The sequence below is a fragment of the Electrona antarctica genome (genome assembly GCF_951216825.1).
Source record: "Electrona antarctica genome assembly, chromosome: 3".
Lineage (NCBI taxonomy): Eukaryota > Metazoa > Chordata > Actinopteri > Myctophiformes > Myctophidae > Electrona > Electrona antarctica.
Window position 1 is genome coordinate 48,373,871 of NC_136808.1, and position 19,343 is coordinate 48,393,213.

Below are 19,343 nucleotides of genomic sequence, written 5' to 3' on the forward strand. Positions count from 1 at the left end.
TCAGTAGTCGACGGGCGGCAGCGTCACCATCCTGGTAAACTCTTCATAGTTTACCGTGCCGTTTGGTTTGACGTTTGCCTCTCGGAACAGGTCGTCCACTATAGAAACAAAGAAAGAGTCGAGCTTTATTGTCACATCATATTACGTCAAGCGTAAGGTGGGTTAAAGTAATAATTGCCATGGTTGGTTCAGTAACAGGGGTTCTCTGGCCTAGCTAGGGTATAGGCCTACTTGTCCCATGGCGGCGGCGGTGGTTCAGAGGCTCTCCCAGCAGGGGGGGTTATAGGTCGTATAATAATAGCCTGTAATATCTGTGAGAACTCAATGGCTAAGTTATAGAATATAAACAACTAAATAAGCTTGTAGATCTGCTATTTTCAGCATGCAACCAAGTGTAAAATCGACCCTTATAGGATCCCATCAATCCGCCAAAAAATACATTTTAGTCGACAAAATGAAATAAAAAAGTTGCTCTCAAAATCAACACTGTAATTGTTCTCCACACTTTCAGGATCATGGAGAGAAGCTCTAACCTTCTTTGTTGGTGAGCTTCTCGCACCGCTTGGTGAGTTTGGTGCGTAGCTCTAACCTTCTTTGTGGGTGAGCTTCTCGCCCAGCTTGGTGAGTTTGGTGCGTAGCTCTAACCTTCTTTGTGGGTGAGCTTCTCGCCCAGCTTGGTGAGTTTGGTGCGTAGCTCTAACCTTCTTTGTGGGTGAGTTTCTCGCCCAGCTTGGTGAGTTTGGTGCGTAGCTCTAACCTTCTTTGTGGGTGAGCTTCTCGCCCAGCTTGGTGAGTTTGGTGCGTAGCTCTAACCTTCTTTGTGGGTGAGCTTCTCGCCCAGCTTGGTGAGTTTGGTGCGTAGCTCTAACCTTCTTTGTGGGTGAGCTTCTCGCCCAGCTTGGTGAGTTTGGTGCGTAGCTCTAACCTTCTTTGTGGGTGAGCTTCTCGCCCAGCTTGGTGAGTTTGGTGCGTAGCTCTAACCTTCTTTGTGGGTGAGCTTCTCGCCCAGCTTGGTGAGTTTGGTGCGTAGCTCTAACCTTCTTTGTTGGTGAGCTTCTCGCCCAGCTTGGTGAGTTTGGTGCGTAGCTCTAACCTTCTTTGTTGGTGAGCTTCTCGCCCAGCTTGGTGAGTTTGGTGCGTAGCTCTAACCTTCTTTGTTGGTGAGCTTCTCGCCCAGCTTGGTGAGTTTGGTGCGTAGCTCAGCTGCCTCGATGTAGCCTTTCTTCTGCTTGTCGCTCATCCTCAGGGCCTCCAGGATCTCCGTCTTGGGGTCTTCCTGCTGCATCTGACGGTGCATGATGGTCAGGAAGGTGGAGAAGTCCAGCTCACCCGTCTTATCTGCAGAACGTTACAATCCCTTTAAAATACACTCCAGAATACACACAATCTATGTAAAGGTATGTGAATGGGTGTGTGAAATTCACCCATTCACGTACAATCTATGTAAAGGTGTGTGTGATATTCACCCATTCACGTACAATCTATGTAAAGGTGTGTGAATGTGTGTGTGAAATTCACCCAATCACGTACAATCTATGTAAAGGTGTGTGAATGGGTGAATGTAATCTATGTAAAGCGCCTTGGATAAGTACGTTATTAAGCCTTGCCGAGCCATGAGGCCCACATAGGCCCATAGGGCAGGAGCCTATCTCCTGTTTCTGTAGCCATGAGGCCCATGGGGGCAGGAGCCTATCTCCTGTTTCTGTAGCCATGAGGCCCATGGGTGCAGGAGCCTATCTCCTGTTTCTGTAGCCATGAGGCCCATAGGGACAGGAGCCTATCTCCTGTTTCTGTAGCCATGAGGCCCATAGGGCAGGAGCCTATCTCCTGTTTCTGTAGCCATGAGGCCCATAGGGCGGGAGCCTATCTCCTGTTTCTGTAGCGTCGCAGTCCCGCCTCCTACCCGGGACCAGGAAATGAAATCCAATGCATTATTCTCATAGACATTTCGTAAAGTATTTATTTAAAGACGGTTACGCCGAGGACAAAGCCAACTCGAGTCGTGACAACTCATGACAGCACAAACAATATTTTGGACCAAACAAATAATTAGAAAGAAGAAAAAAACGGCAGGTTACAACACTTTTTTTGTTGTTTTTCTTCTTTCTAATTATTTGTTTGGTCCAAAATATTGTTTGTGTTGTCATGAGTTGTCACGACTCGAGTTGGCTTTGTCCGCGGCGTAACCGTCTTTAAATAAATACTTTACGAAATGTCTATGAGAATAATGCATTGGATTTCATTTCCTGGTCCCGGGTAGGAGGCGGGACTGCGACGCTCTATAGGGGCAGGAGCCTATCTCCTGTTTCTGTAGCCATGAGGCCCATAGGTAACCAAAACGGCCTGGCCAATCAGCAGCAGCTAGAAGCTAGAAGCTGCTGCTAGAAGCTGCTAGAAGCTGCTGCTGATTGGCCAGGCCGTTTTGTGGCCGGGCATCAAGTCTGCCTGAGAGTTCCCAGATGGGAGCAGGAGGGGGGAACCCAGTGTACTCTCTGCTGCCCCATCTGGCGGAGTCAGGTTAGCCCATAGGGGCAGGAGCCTATATCCTGTTTCTGTAGCCATGAGGCCCATAGGGGCAGGAGCCTATCTCCTGTTTCTGTAGTGTGAGGCAGCTTGATGTACAAGTACACCCCCTGGACATGATGCTAGTATGTCGCAGGGACTTACCCCCCAATCCAACCCTTGATGCTGAGTGCCAAGCAGGGAGGCACTGGGTCCCATTTTTAGAGTCTTTGGTATGACCCGGCCGGGGATCGAACCCTGACCTCCAAGTCTCAGGGCGGACACTCTAACAACAAGGCCACTGAGCTGGTGCCTTGGATAAAGGCACTATATAAATTTACCATTTACCAAAATGAGGACAGATTGAAAATAACTTTTCTCTTGACATTTAACCACTTAACACCCAGCATCCCTATTCTGGGGGGAAACATTCACCCAAGAATAGCAGGTTTGTTGGTCCGTCTCACTAAGCACAGGGTTAAGGTATATAGGTTAGGGTATATATATAAGCACAGAGCTGGTCTAAGTGGTTAAACTGAAGTGACAAAACGCTGAATTCCAAATATTATCAAAGTATTCTGAGACTTGCGTCACGGCACCCATAGGGTGCCACGGCAGGGGGGCATATGTTAGTCCTGCGTACCAATAGTCTGACATACGTGTCCGGTTAAGACTCACGCGCTTCGACAAGTGTGGCCGGTTAAGACTCACCCGCTTCGACAAGTGTGGCCGGTTAAGACTCACCCGCTTCGACATGCGTGGCCGGTTAAGACTCACCCGCTTCGACATGCGTGGCCGGTTAAGACTCACCCACTTCGACATGCGTGGCCGGTTAAGACTCACCCGCTTCGACATGCGTGGCTGGTTAAGACTCACCCGCTTCGACATGCGTGGCCGGTTAAGACTCACCCGCTTCCACAAGCGTGGCCGGTTAAGACTCACCCGCTTCGACATGCGTGGCTGGTTAAGACTCACCCGCTTCGACAAGTGTGGCCGGTTAAGACTCACCCGCTTCGACAAGCGTGGCCGGTTAAGACTCACCCACTTCAACATGCGTGGCTGGTTAAGACTCACCCGCTTCGACAAGCGTGGCTGGTTAAGACTCACCCGCTTCGACATGCGTGGCTGGTTAAGACTCCCCCGCTTCGACAAGCGTGGCCGGTTAAGACTCACCCGCTTTCGACATGCGTGGCCGGTTAAGACTCACCCACTTCGACATGCGTGGCTGGTTAAGACTCACCCGCTTCGACATGCGTGGCCGGTTAAGACTCACCCGCTTCGACATGCGTGGCCGGTTAAGACTCCCAGTGGCTCTGACATGTGTGGCCGGAAATGTATATAATATAATGTATATAATATATGGCTGAAGTGGTTACTGTTTGTTTTGTAATAGTAAATAGTAAAAAGTTTTCAAATAAGTGTAGTGTAAGTGTAAAAGTACAATATTTGTATTGGAAGTAAAAGTACTGGAAATTGGAATACATAAGTAAAGTAAAAAAATAAAAACCTGAAAATTGTACAGTACGTAAGTATAAGTGTACTTAGTTATTTCCCACCACTGAGTACAGTATACCTATCTGCAGGTGTTTCTGGTATCAATCCATACAGTATACAGTACCTATCTTATGGACCTGCAGGTGTCTCTCGATCTCGCTGAAGGTGGGGCTGGTTCCGAGGCAGCGCATCACAGTGATCAGGTCTGTGGTGGGGACCTTGCCCTTCTGGTTCTTGTCGTACAAGGAGAAACATTCCTTGAATTCTGCGGGGGAAAAAATAAGGCAAGCGTCGCATTACCCTTGAAGGATGCTGTGTGTGCGTGTGTGTGTGTGTGTGTGTGCGTGCGTGCGTGCGCGCAATATAGTAGTATTATAGATCCCGCAGGCGTGACCATATTACACCTGTTCTGGCCTCTCTTCACTGGCTCCCCGTTCGTGTTGGAGTTGATTTTAAGATGTTATTGTTTGTCTTTAAATCACTGAACGGTCTGTCTGGCACCTCAGTATCTCTCTGTGATCTCATAAAGGTTTATACTCCCTCAAGGCCACTGCCGTCTGCAGGCCAGTTGAAACCTGAGGTCACAAAGAGGGCACGTTTAAAGACCAGAGGTGACCAAGCCTTTTCAGTCATAGCCCCCAAAGAGAGAGGGTGTGTGTGTGTGTAAACCCTGAGTTGTAAATGTGCTTTATAAATAAAGTGGATTGGATTGGCAGTAGCCTATGCATGCACTCATTGAACAAGTGACCTGTGCTACTGCTATATCCACACACAGCACAGCATGGAGTGGATGCTTCCTGTTTATTGCTGTGAACCACTGTATGATGAATGTAAACAGGATACAGGCTGGGATGAGATCCCGCCGCTCTGTGGAAGGAGAGGAAAGGCATCCTCCGGTTGGAACCACAGTGAGAACGGACTGCAATCGTCCGTTATGATTATTTATAACTGTGTTGTAGTTTTTCTTTCAAAGTGGTGACCGTGGCCCGCAGGGAGTGCAAAGGAGAGGACAATGGAAATCATGAAAAAAAAAATATATATATAGAATTTCAATATTTCTTGTTATTTATGCTTTTATATGTTACTTTTTATAGAAAGTAGTGATTGATGACAGAATGGCAGTAGTGGGTCACACCTTTTTATTATTTTACTTTACATCTGGGATGAATGAACAAAACGTTTGGGCTTCTCAGTGACTCATCATATATTATGTTCCCATAATTAATGTTCTTCTTTTCAGGTGACTAAAACTGTTCAAGTGTTCATGGTTAAAAAACAAACACCAACTTACCGTTGATTTGACCTGGCGTGAAAAACTTGGCCTGTGAAGAGGAGTCACCTATTATTTATCATGTTAAGTGCACCCATGATCGCTCCTCCCTTAGTCAAGTGACTGTCTGCCAACGTTTTTGCCAACTTTTTTGCTGATTCGGTCTGGCTTTAGCCAGGCTGTCTACCCCCCACCTTCCTTTTTGCTACCTCTTTATAACGGTATCAGGGTACGGTCGCCCCTAAACCATCTCGCCTCTTGATTTTTGAATAACGTTAGGTTTAACCGTTTAAGCATAATTTACTTAGGTTACTTTAGGAATACCAGGCAGTTCCGCCGGCTGTACGCCCGGGGCGAATTGGTAAAGGGGCGACTCGTTTGGTATTCATTATAACCCCCTTATTTTCTCCCCAACTTGTAACCTACATATTTTCTTCTTTTTTTTTAGTATGATTAGAATTATTATTTGTTTTGCTGATATCCTTTTAGACCAAGTGCTTTACTGTACTCTGAGTCTGTAGCTACTGTTTACATTTCTGCCTAGCCTATTCAAATCAATCAAACAAAACCATCGTCACGTGAAATGAAGGCTTACAAAATGTACTTACTTTTTTTAGATTTATAAAGAGACTTGAGCCAAATACTATACATTATTGTGTTCTTACCATTATTCTTTGAGGCAGAAGTGTGCGATCCCTTCCTGGAAGATGCGTGCTCTGTGAAGGTTCCAAAGTCCACTACCTACCTTCCCTACCTAGGCCATTTACGACTTCGTAATCTAATAGCTTGTTGCCGCGGAAACAAAGATACCAGATATGCCGTCATTGTTATCCTTTCCCTTTCTTTCCCCTTAAAGGGATAGTTCACCCCAAAACATAGTTTTTGCCCCTACGGATTACTCACCCCATGCACAGAGACTTGAATTTATGGAAATGTCTTGGTGTTTGTCACATTCCTGTTAAAGCCAATAATGTGATGACCAGCAGTGGTTCCCTATGGAGACACAAATAGTCTCCTTTGTGTCTCCATAGGGAACCACTGCTGGGGGTGAGTAATCGATAGAGAAATGTCATTTTGGGGGTGAACTATCCCTTTAAAGCTGCAGTAGGCCATGGCTAATTGTTGCTTTCCAATACCCAAAGGTCTCATAAACAAATTGATCTTTATCTACACGCTTTAGCTCTATTTTATATTTGTCATACAAAGTATAGAGATGAAGTTATTGTCATACAAAGTACTGTATAGAGATGAAGCTATTTGTCATACAAATACGTATATGTGGTTGAGCACACAGAACATAAAACAATACAATATGAAATGGTTGCAACAATGCAGACAAATCTCAGCTAAATGTATTCAGGGGAAATTATATTACGAATGCCTTCCAAACCAGAATAGTTCTCGATCTTTTTTCGGACCTCCATCTGAAAATGTTTTGTGCCGTTTCAGTTTGAGGTGACGGTCAGCTTCCCCTTAACCTGACTCCGCCAGATGGGGCAGCAAAGAGTACACAGGGCAAGAGGGGGGGGGGGGGGGGGGGGAACCCTGTACTCCCTGCTGCCCCATCTGGCGGAGTCAGGTCAGCTTCCCCTGTCCTCGCACCCAAACCAAAACCTTGTCGTATTGTGTCTTTCTTTGAGAATAGAAAGAGTGTGACCAACTTTGATTCAGATTTTTAAGCTCTTTTGAGCCCCTCCAATGTCCGAAATTTCCGAAATTGTGTCATAGGCCAGCCAATTATATGGACTTTTAATGTTTGTTTAGAGCCTAATTATAAATGTCCCGTCCCCAGCCAAGTCTATGGACTTTAATGTTTGTTTAGGGAAGTATATGACAACGTAAGACGCCATCTCGCTGATCTTGTATGTATTTCATTTTTCACAGACATGAGAACATCAACATGAACCCACAAATCAGGGCCTTAGGTTGTGTATTTCTTAATAACGTTTTCAGTTTTGTTTAGTAATAAATAAATATAAGTATTCCTTTGTTCTTTCCCCTAACCCTAGACTGGAGGTTATGCATAAGTCGCCTGTGAAGGTATGTGAAACCCAAAGAACACCAAAACATAATTATTTTCATTTTATTACAAATACAGTAGCTGTGATTGAATAGCTGGTGTACACGATCACGTATACACACACATACACACATATTCACGTATACACAAGCGTCACACACGTGCACGGTCACCGATTGAAATAACCTCGCCCATTACAATACACGTCAAATTGTATTATTTTAACAGAAAATGCTGGGAGAGCAGGCTGGCGCGTCAGCTGCACTCCGCTACTTAACACCCCGAACGACCAGGGTTATTTAATCCATTAAATCAGGCCTGGGCCGTGGCTCAGCGGTCCAGGCGCCCAGCGATTTATAGCAGCGGAACACATTTAGCGACGGACACGATGCTATCCCGGATGTAGGCCCTTGGTTCTAGCTGTCCTTGACGTGTAGCGTGTAAAAAGCTCATGGTTTTAGCTGTCCTTGACGTGTAGCGTGTAAAAAGCCCATGGTTTTAGATGTCCTTGACGTGTAGCGTGTAAAAAGCCCATGGTTTTAGCTGTCCTTGACGTGTAGCGTGTAAAAAGCCCATGGTTCTAGCTGTCCTTGACGTGTAGAGTGTAATAGGCCCATGGTTCCGGGACGTAGATGATCCCGGGGTACTTCCTGCGTAGAACCGGGTCGTTCCAGAGGAACGCCACCCATGCCGCCACCAGCGCCACGGTGACGCTGAACGAGCACAGCAGGAAGCGTCCGTTGCTGTCCGGGCTCAGGCCTCGACGCCTCTGTCGCATCGCCGTGACGACCATGGCCACGTAGGTGAGGAGGAAGAGCTCGAAGATCTGTCCTTCTGTCGCCAGGTACCTGTCGATCATTATGGAGACATCAGGTACCTATCGATCATTATGGAGACATCAGGTACCTGTCAATCATTATGGAGACACCAGGTACCTGTCAATCATTATGGAGACACCAGGTACCTGTCAATCATTATGGAGACACCAGGTACCTGTCAATCATTATGGAGACACCAGGTACCTGTCAATCATTATGGAGACACAAGGTACCTGTCAATCATATAAGAAACACCAGGTACCTGTCAATCATTATGGAGACATCAGATACCTGTCAATCATTATGGAAACACCAGGTACCTGTCAATCATTATGGAAACACCAGGTACCTGTCAATCACATCAAAGATGTGTCCTTCTGTCACCAGTATTGATACTTTTAGTAAATAAGGTAAAGTAAGTACCACTGACTGGAGGAGTGTAAACTAGATAAAGTGCCCCTTAGGGGCACAGGTCTAAACCAGGGCAGGTCAGGTTGTGGCCTCCTGGTGGTGCTATAATAGGCCAATGTGAAAAGCAGAGCCGGACTTACCGTTGGGCTAGGGTGGGCTGAAGCCCGGGGGCCCCCGACTAGGGGGCCCCCAAAAAAAAAAAAAGTTTTTTTTTTTTTTTTTTTTTTAATTATAAAATTGTAAAGTGAAATCCAATTCAAGTGAAATGTGTGTATTGTTATTGTATTTAGTTGTATTATGGTTAAACCATTGAGAGCTTCTGCCTGCCTGCCTCTCTTTTTAGGGGACTGGGTACCCCAAAATGAAAACAAAATAGCCCAAATTTTTTTCGGCCTCGCGGCTGTGCCGCTCGGCCAAATCGCGGGACACACGGCTTCGCCGCGCGCCCCAAGGGGGGCCCTCAAATTTGCTCCAGCCCGGGGGCCCTCAGCAAGGTAAATCCGGCTCTGGTGAAAAGGGTGGCATTTCTTCTTACGCCTTGGATGGCAATTGGATGATTTGAGGCATTATGTTCCAAAAATGTGTTTTGCAAAAATCCACCTGTTGGTGGCGCTATAACAGGCCAATGTGAAAAGGGATATATTCCTCAGCCGTGTAGGAAAGTCTGTGAAAGATTTCACGTAAATTGCACGCTGCGTTCATGATTAGAGGCTTTTTGTTCAAAACGGGCCAATGTTAGCCAATTAGGATGGAATATGAAATATCGGACAGATCCGTCTTGAGCACATGACTATAGAGATAGTGTGTAACGATTTGTGCGATTTTTGGACAGAACCTGGAGGAGTAATATAAAAAAAATGTTTTTAAAAAGTCGGCCTCCTGGTGGTGCTATAACAGGCCGTTTGTGGCAAATTTGGGGCAGAGGTTCATCGGTGGCATCCAGGGAGTGTGCGTGCTAAATTTGGCACCGGGTTAACGGTGCCGGAGATTAGATGGTAACAGACGGACGGACTCACACACACGGACTCACACACACACGGACTCACACACACACACACACGGATGGAGTGCAAAACATACTCTCCCCCCATGCCTTCGGCCTGGTGGAGACAATTAAAGGTAGTGTAAGTGACTTTCCATTTTATTTTGAAGTTTCAGCCTCAGATGGCAGGATATAAGTTTTTGAACGTCGCATCCCTCCAGGCAGTTTTGGTTTTAAGGAAGTAATTAAATTTTTATTTGTATGGACTTTTGATATAAAAACACACAAACGAGAATTTTCCCTTTTTTTTTTGCATCCATTGTTAGGTATGCCCATATGATGACCACGGCGGATATGGTCTAAACGTGTGAAAAACGTATTTTTCATTTCACTGCACCTTTAAGATCATAAATGGCTACTCTCTCCTGATTGGCTGAAATGTTGTCACCTACCTGAAAATGTATTTTCTGTTTATTAAAGAGTTGGAGAAACATGGAGACTCCTGTTAACACTTTGATTGCTACAAGATCTCGACAGGCCTATTTGGATGTTGCTACCGTTTAACATTGCACAAAGGCCTTGTTCGGGGGCCCACAGCAAAATGTTCTCTTATAGCGAGAATCACACGCATACATCAAAAGAAAGCTGAACTTGTCCACTTCAATTTAAAAAATACATTTTGATTTTACCATGTTCCATTCTGGAGATATTGACCTTTTTGCAACACCTGCATTTGCCTGGAAGTGGTTATCTTGAACAGCGAGCAGAGTTATGGATGGTTTAAAGTCAGAGACATTGACAGGCAGATATAAAATTGAACCCAATAAATATCCTATACATCCTATACACCGAATGAAAGCCCTGAATGTGTACTTTTACGAGGAAAAGAGTAAACATTGATCCCATGTACAGTTAGACAGTAATTGGTTATTGAATGCAGCTTGTGCCCACCAGATAACTTCAGAGAAGACATGGACGTGAACTCCTCAATATTCACAAAATAAGGCCTATAGCGACATATAAATACTATATACCGTATGAAACAGAAGACTCTCTGCTTTCATAAGAAAAAAACTTCTACTGTAGTAATAATAAAAATCACACCCATGTGAAGTGAGTGGTGCAACTCTGTCCCATATTCTGTTCTCTGCTTATTCAATACAGGTCGCTATATACGGACTGAGGCAGAAAGTCATGTAAACCTTTTATTTACAGTTTGGTCTGTAAACTTCTACTGTAATAATAAAAATCACACCCCTGTGAAGTGAGCGTTGCAACTGTTCTGTACTTATTCACTACAGCTCGCTATATACGGACTGAGGCAGAAAGTCATGTAAACCTTTTATTTACAGTTTGGTCTGTAAACTTCTACTGTAATAATAAAAATCACACCCCTGTGAAGTGAGCGGTGCAACTGTTCTCTACAGTTGCGCGGTGCAACTGTAGAGAACAGTTGCACCGCTCACTTTTTTTTATTACAGTAGAAGTTTACAGACCAAACTGTAAATAAAAGGTTTACATGACTTTCTGCCTCAGTCCGTATATAGCGACCTGTATTGAATAAGCAGAGAACAGAATATGGGACAGAGTTGCACCACTCACTTCACATGGGTGTGATTTTTATTATTACTACAGTAGAGGTTTTTTTCTTATGAAAGCAGAGAGTCTTCTGTTTCATACGGTATAAATAATTTATATGTCGCTATAGGCCTTATTTTGTGAATATTGAGTTCGGGTCCATGTCTTCTCTGCAGTTATATCTGGTGGGCGCAATGTGCATCCACCCAGTAACCAATTTATGACAGACTGTACATGGGATCAATGTTTACTCTTTTCCTCGTAAAAGTACACATTCAGGGCTTTCATTCGGTGTATAGGATGTATAGCATATTTATTGTGTTTATTGTTATATCTGCCTGTCAATGTCTGACTATAAACCTTCATAACTCTGCATCCTTTAGATGATGATGATGATTCACTGCTTTCATTGTTTTGATCGCAGTAACATTGGGGGGGGTCATGGGCACATTGGGCAGCAAAAGTCTTGATCGTACGGCTATAAAAAGTCCCATTCCACCGTTCGGTTCAGAACTATAGTATAACGGTGAGACGCGTTGTCATCATGAGCTGATTTTGTTTTTCAAGCTAGTATAGGGAACATGCCTGGGCATGCACGGTTTAGGACGCGGAAAAGTTCGTTATACATTACACCCGGGTCGATTACGTCCCCGACGCGTTCATTGCGGTCTTATCACTACAATTATAATGAATAAAAAAGCGTTACAATCACACGTCTGAGCGATCTCCGATTATGACGGCTCTGCATGGCGATACGTGATCCACCAACGGTAGACTGTCTGTTGTCATGGCGGCCCCTCTCGATACTGTAGTTCGTTTGTTAGTTCGTAGTATTGTAGGCTCGGGGATCGTTTGGTCGCTACAGTATGAAGAAGTAAACATGCATCTGTCCATGTGTGTTGCCGATCTGGTGCAGAATCTGCAGATCATGTGTTAGGCAGCGTAACAGCGTTCCGTATGTTTTTTTCCGAGACATGAGCCCCCATCTCGCAAGGCCCTCCTCCTGCAGGAGAAACAGGAGGGGAGGGGGGAATCGAGTATAAAAGCCAATAGGTGGAGGAAAGCCTGGTGAGGCGAGGTTAGGTGAAATTTGATTCTTTTCACACACGGGCTACATCGGCATGGGCGCATCCATTCTACACTGGTTTATACACGTAAAGCGGCCCGCCCTCCTGTTTTCAGGAGGGGAGGGGGTTTTTGTTTTTTTTTGTTTTTTTCTGATCACGTGAGCGGGACTAAGCAGCAATGATAGGGCGATGGTTCTTCATTGTCCGGGTGGGTAAAAAGATGAATGAAAGTATGCTATAAAAAAGTGATTGAAACGTATTGATACGTGATCCGCACCCGACGTTTGATTAATTGATAACGTATTGATACGCGATTCGCGTCGGCTGTGTTAATGAGAAAACACTCTATAGCAATGATTACTATCACAATATAGTGATTTAACCTTTTTGTTTTAACGAAACAATATCACTTACCCTACCTTTAAAAGAAGATAAATGCATGTGTAACAAACTGACCAATAGTAGAGGGCGCTGGGTCCCAGTATCAGCCAACCAGAGAAGGGGATCTTGCTTTCCTCATTGGCGCGGCTGCAGCAGCAGCCGGTGAAGTAGATGAACAGGATGATGAAGAATGGAATGTACCTGGAATAGATTACAGTTACAATGAATGTACATGGAATAGATTACAGTAGATTACAGTTACAATGAATGTACCTGGAATAGATTACAGTTACAATGAATGTACCTGGAATAGATTACAGTTACAAGTTACTATGTGGACTTGGTCCACAGCAGTGTTGATTTCGTCGACTAAAAACTGTGAATATAATTATTCAAATTCAAACTAAAATGTTAAGGGAGGGACTAGTGGAGAAGAGATCCAGTAGAACTAAAAGACAAGTCATTTTATATTTGATTGGGCTCTGAAAATAGCTGATCTACAAGCTCACAACGCGTCTTGTAGATCGGCTATTTTAAGCATGCGACCAAGTTTAAAATCAGCCATTACGATGCCATCAAGGCCTGCCAAAATACATTTCAGTCGACAAAATCAACTAGATTTAGCCCACTAAAATCTTATTATATTTAGTCGATTAAAACTAAAGCATTTCAGATGACTAAAATATGACTACAAGTTAAACTAAATGAAATCCATTTAAAAATCAACACTAGTTCCATCATGATGTTCCATTATGTTTTAATGGGGAGACATTAGTGTTAAATACGGGTCCATTTGGTTACATTCGTACACACTCAGAGTTACAAATGGATAGATTAAATTGAGGATTTTACTCTGTAAACCAATGTAATTTAGTGGTGGTGCCTAAAATTAGTTAAATACATGCTTGCTCATTAATTAAACATTCCTGACGTCACTCGCTCATCCCCTGGTTCACGGAAGTAATTTCTCTATGGAGAATAACATTGGGTCATCTTAGAATCATCTCATATAAGAATTCTGGTGCAGAAATTAACAAACTGTCTCGGCGAAATTGTCGGGGAGGTGTCTCTGTATCGTTTACGACAGTCAGTCATATACAGGTAGTCTGTTTCTAGCGAAAATGTAACTAATTCAGTAGCAGTAACAATAGCGTTTTCTCTCAGTCAGTTGATTCTTCATATCCATATGAGTGAAACGGCCGGGATGATTTGTTTATTTTTCAATCACAGTTCTTATATGTGGCAATCTAAAATCCCCCTATGGGGATTACAATGCAAATAAAAAGTACACGAACCAGTGGACTTAGCGCCCTCTACCGATATTGGCGTCAGACTTCGGTGCTCTATGAGGCAGAGAATAAAGTGATAAAAATAAAGTGAGAAAAAAGACCCGTTTCCAGCTGTGAATGCCCCACAATGATCACCTACCACATTAAATGTCCCAGTTGTTCATCGTAAAAATACAGCAGCTCAAATGAGTCGATCTGAGAAGAGGAAAGGTCATGTGTTAAAGGTCAAAGGCCACATGTTAGGTCAATAATGTCAAATCGGTAACACACAATGTGACAGAGCAGCGCCTGACACAAATATATATGACATTGGCCACCGACCCCCACCTGAAAATATGTTGTTTCAGGGACCCAGTAGCAAAGATTTGAGTTATAAACTCGCTCTGAAAGAATATAATATTCAAAGATTTGTGCCACATTTTCACGATTTTTCTAAAATAGCAGACCTACAAGTTCATAGTGCGGCACTCGGTGCCACGCTATGAGCTTGTAGATCTAAAGTATAACATAGCTAAAGTATAACATAATGCTTTAAAACACCAAAAGGGGTTCCCGCTCAAAATGGGTTAAGTTATGTTCTTGAAGTTGCATTTTCTTAAGTTGTCCAGGTTTTCACTTGTTATGTTATCCGGGCCTGGGACACATTAAAAACCTTTATTGTTCACCTGCAAGCCTGCCTCCTGGTCCTCTCACTGAGCAGATCCACAATCCCACTTGATAGCAGTGGCAGGCAAGAAAAGGTTCTCTCTTTTTCATGTGCCAACAGTGCCACCTATTGCTCAAGTTGTGCATTTATGCTTTACAGTCGAACCACATGTCCGACTTGGGCGTATTGTTGTTCATTAGTGACATGGATTAAACTAGTACATTATTTTATGTATAAAAATATATATCACCCATTTGCCCATGACTGGCGAAATGACATGGAGAAAACAGAGGGTTCCTCAGGAAGATCTGCTCTTCCTGAAGCCACGTTGTGTCTCCTGGAGAGCAGTGCTCCACCAGCCAGTTGATTTTTGCCAGCACTTTCCCTGCGATGGAGAGGAGAGATATCCCGCGGCTGTTCCCACAGACTGCTCTGTTTTTTATAGACCACGATGTTGGCATCCTTCCAGTCCTGTGGGATTTTCCATGTTCCCAGATGTTACAGATCAGGAGGTGTAGGCGGCGCTCGAGGACGTATCGTCCGCGTTTGAACACCTCTGCTGGGATGCCATCGAGGCCTGGACTGTTATTGTTCTTCAGGCTCCTAATGGCTTGGCGGGTTTGGAAGTCCTGTGGTGGAGTGTCGAGGTGCATGAGTGGTGGGAGGTCTGGTAGGTTGTCCAAGTTGTGGGGGTCAATGGGGTTATTGTGATTGAGGAGAGTCTCAAAGTGATTTGCCCAGCGGCCGAGGAGACACACACGCACATGCACGCGCACGCACACAGCGCGTACAAATTCACGCCCCCCAAACGAGACAGCGGCCCCACTTCTGGTCCGTTAGAACGTTGTACTGCAGCTGTGTGAGGCATCATAAAATACCCTAATTTACTGAGGTTGTAGCATTGTTTTTTTTGTGTGTGTGTTCTAATAATGTGTCCCATATGTTTGAAGATGTTCCAAAAATCAGGATGCTCTGCATATAGGTGGGGCATTGGTACCAGGCCTAGCAGAAGTCGAATTAGTTTGCTTAGTTTTCTGTGCTATTGAGATGTTAGAGAACCAGTACGTACAATCATAGTAAAACATGGGCATTATGAGGGCTCCAGCTAACCTGAGAGTCCTTTTGTTAACCCATTTTGGGCGGGAATCTCTGATTTCCCTCGTTGCCATGCGTGCAATATGTAGTCCCAGTGTGTGTCTGTAATATATATCCACGTTTTGTTAACGAAGCCTTACCAGTGAGGCGGGTTTGAGGTCTCTGATGATTGGGTTGTCCCTGACAGACAGGTGGAGCTGGTAGCCACTCAGCACGAGCCGGTGGTTGATGGAATCTCCCACCAGGTGGATGCTCGCTCCCATCACCATGGTAACGATACACAGGTAGACCACGGAGCGGGGCGGGGCCCGGTGGGCGGGGCTGCGCTCTATCAGCTAGAACACACACACACACACATGGTAAAGATGATTTCCTTGTGTTCAATGTATGATTTTAGGGGTTGTGTGTGTGTGTGCGCGTGCGTGCCCCATAGCGATGATTTGATTGGCTGAGGGCTTAGAAAAGTGAGGATAAAAAGTGAGGACGCCAAAAGTGATTGGTATGATGATAAGAGCGCCCCTCACTTCACACCAGTGTGAAGTGAGGCAACCTGGCCTTACTTGTCATGGACGTTAAAGGACCACTTCACCACTTTTCAACCTATCTTCATATAATTGGTCCTCACTAATGATCATGATAAAATACCACAATTTTTTTCTACTCTGTTTGTGCCTCATAGGAGGGCTGTGAACTGCCCACAGCCCTCCTATGAGACACAGACTGAGAGAACGGTGTTCATAGGAAACGGCAAAATAAAGTATCGTTTGCTGGTGTCCCTTTAGACGAGAACGGCGTTTTCAGGAGGTGAAAACGCAACAAACTGAAACCACCTCCCAGAGTGGAAATCTTTGAAAACGCTGTTTCCTCCGGTCTCCGTGTAAACAGGCAAAACGGTGAATCCGCAAAACTTATGACATCATGGCTCACGTTGGCTCACAACGCATACATTTATTACATTGATGCAGAGCCATATATGATATCCTACAATGAACAAGCCTCCCTACAAAGCGTCACAAATAAATTGCATTAAACAGTGCTGCCGGGCGGGTCTTTGCGCAACCGCAAAAGGTGTTGGAAAGTGGTGAAGTGGACCTTTAATGTTTTTTACACTAGTGTATTTTGGTAATAATGTTAGTATTTAAACTTTAGGAACAGTGTGATGACGTTGTTTATTTTGGTAATCATTTTAATATTTATTAAACAAACATACCTTCAGCATGAGGAAGGGTGTGATGACGGTAATCATTTTAACAAACAAACATACCTTCAGCATCAGGAAGGGTGTGATGACGGTAATCATTTTAACATTTATTAAACAAACATACCTTCAGCATTAGGAAGGGTGTGATGACGGTAATCATTTTAACATTTATTAAACAAACATACCTTCAGCATTAGGAAGGGTGTGATGACGGTAATCATTTTAACATTTATTAAACAAACATACCTTCAGCATTAGGAAGGGTGTGATGACGGTAATCATTTTAACATTTATTAAACAAACATACCTTCAGCATTAGGAAGGGTGTGATGACGGTAATCATTTTAACATTTATTAAACAAACATACCTTCAGCATTAGGAAGGGTGTGATGGCGGTAATCATTTTAACATTTATTAAACAAACATACCTTCAGCATTAGGAAGGGTGTGATGACGGTAATCATTTTAACATTTATTAAACAAACATACCTTCAGCATTAGGAAGGGTGTGATGACATTGTAAGCCATGTGGAAGTAGTCTCCAGCACTGGGCTTGTTGAGTGGAAACCATTCCACAGGAAGTGCAATCTGTGACATCACAGAACAATAAGTACCTTTTTTATGAAACCCACTAAACACTTAACGATATCAGGGAATTCCACATTTAGAGACAGACAGTCACACTGTATCACTGTATCTTTCCACAATAACCATTCCACATGAATGTGTTTTTGAACAACTTCTCTAAACACTATCTCAGTCGGGAGTGTCTGTCCCCCCCGACACTCACACCAAAATGAGTCACAAGCAGCAGGAAGTGGACCCGGGAAATGTATATTATTAATAATCTCACAGTTACGCAACATAATGTTTCTGATACCTTTAGGAGTTTTGATTTGAACTGAATTCTGGGAATCGCAGTCCTGACCGGACAATGGAGCTAGAGGTGTCACCAAAAGGACTACAATTTGAACTGAATTCTGGGAATCGCAGTCCTGACCGGACAATGAAACTAGAGGTGTCACCAAAAGAAAGGACTATGTTACAACGGTTGAAACCTTGATGCGAATAATGTGTACATGATGTACCCTGGGCGGACAAAATAGATAACGGGGCTCGGGGCAAGGTTTCCTTTGCTGTGAGTGAGAGACAGACACAAAGATAAGCACACAAAGACGAGCTCATCAGATAATGTAATAATACCCATTTAAACATTGTATTAGGCGTTATACAAATATAATAATAATGTTCTGTAAACATTCTTCCACAGTTTGAAGTGGTTTGACTGAAGCATGCCCAGCATTAATCCTTACCATTGCAATAGGCCTTCCGAAGTCCAGTATCCAGTTCTGTAGAGTGAACCAGAGCCATAGGTCCAGATGGAACCCGCTGGGTCTTTGTCCAGCAGCTGGCGCCGAAGACATGGGTCGGCTGAGGGCAAACACACACACGCACACACGCGCATTACGCACACACACGGACACAATTTAGCAATTTGCTAATTTTGGCATTCATCAGACATGCTCTTAATCCAGAGCTATTTATACAGTAAGCAAGAACAACACAAGGTGATACATCATATATACATAGAAATAGTTAAGGATCATCTGCAATTCTGATAGTATAGTATAGTCGCACTGGCAGTACTGACAATACTGTGGATAATTATCATTTAACCACATACGTAGAAATGATACTTAAAGTTAAGTAACACTTCCCATCATCACCAAATATCTTTGCTGATGATAATAGTCGATCTACAAGCTCACAACAAGCCATCACTTGTAGACCTGCTGTTCCACCCAGAACATATAGTCATTGTTGCAAAAGTATTATTGCCTGAGTCCTGTGGTGGTTTTGGTGAATATTAAGTCATTTGGGTGGGGTTCAGTCATTAAATTCATTCAACTTTGACCCCTCTGTCACATAGAACTATTTGTTTGTTCTGCTGCTGGTGTAGTGATACTGGACAGAGGGGTCAAAGTTGAACCAAAGTTTTTTTTGTGTGTCCCAGTGCCCCCCCTCTATGATCATAACAAACTGAACCTATTATTATTATTATAGGTCTATGATCATAACAAACTGTAAACAAACTATAGGAAGGGTGGCTAGATTGATTGATTGATGTAAATCTAACCCACCACAGGATCAATGAGTTAAGTAAATCGCGCCTTCTAGTCTATGAATTGACGATAAGTTCTTTACAAACCTTTTTGTTGAAGCTGTCTGGAGATCATTGCCTTGACGTTTTCTCACACCCTGCATGTTCCCTAGCTGCTTCGCAATATTGATTAATTCTGATTCCCCAAAGTGTAGTAACTTATTGCTTACACACACGGATCATGTGTTCGTGTGTGTGTGTGTGTGTGTGTGTGTGTGTGTGCTAGAACTAGGCTACTGTAGACATGAATGTATGCATGTCTATGACCCCATGGTGCATGGTCTATGACTGACTGTAAATAGATAGAAGAGATTACTTCTGGACTACATTCGAGGAAGCTTCCTTGACTACATTCACTGGCGTTCAACCAATCACATTGCTGCTCTATTGGCACGTTGCATCTGACGTTACCACCAAGCTGCGTCAC

At 43.9% G+C, this 19,343-nt stretch overlaps 2 protein-coding genes across 2 annotated transcripts; both read right to left on the reverse strand.

Moving 5' to 3' along the window:
• Nucleotides 1–6,091, reverse strand: calml4a (calmodulin-like 4a; the record flags this gene model as incomplete). Its single annotated transcript, XM_079497393.1, has 5 exons — nucleotides 1–98; nucleotides 1,150–1,338; nucleotides 4,121–4,261; nucleotides 5,288–5,318; nucleotides 6,077–6,091. 5 exons carry the CDS (start codon nucleotides 6,089–6,091, stop codon nucleotides 1–3), a joined length of 474 nt encoding a protein of 157 aa, XP_079353519.1.
• A 1,242-nt stretch (nucleotides 6,092–7,333) lies between these two features.
• Nucleotides 7,334–19,249, reverse strand: cln6a (CLN6 transmembrane ER protein a). The gene is made up of 7 exons (XM_079496545.1): nucleotides 18,965–19,249; nucleotides 18,069–18,186; nucleotides 17,245–17,343; nucleotides 15,694–15,888; nucleotides 13,952–14,007; nucleotides 12,599–12,724; nucleotides 7,334–8,134 (listed from the first exon to the last, which is right to left on the reverse strand). Exons 1-7 carry the CDS (start codon nucleotides 19,018–19,020, stop codon nucleotides 7,867–7,869), a joined length of 918 nt encoding a protein of 305 aa, XP_079352671.1. The 5' UTR covers nucleotides 19,021–19,249; the 3' UTR covers nucleotides 7,334–7,866.
• Between the last annotated feature and the right edge of the window lie 94 nt (nucleotides 19,250–19,343).

What these genes read in the sequence shown, in the direction of transcription:
- cln6a (XM_079496545.1), bottom strand. Translation starts at nt 19,020, where the DNA reads ATGCAGGGTGTGAGAAAACGTCAAGGCAATGATCTCCAGACAGCTTCA. An exon ending in CAACTGGGACATTTAATGTG is followed by an intron (nt 12,725 to 13,951) that starts GTAGGTGATCAT and finishes AATCTATTCCAG; the next exon opens with GTACATTCCATTCTTCATCA. An exon ending in CCCAGCGCCCTCTACTATTG is followed by an intron (nt 8,135 to 12,598) that starts GTCAGTTTGTTA and finishes AATGATCGACAG; the next exon opens with GTACCTGGCGACAGAAGGAC.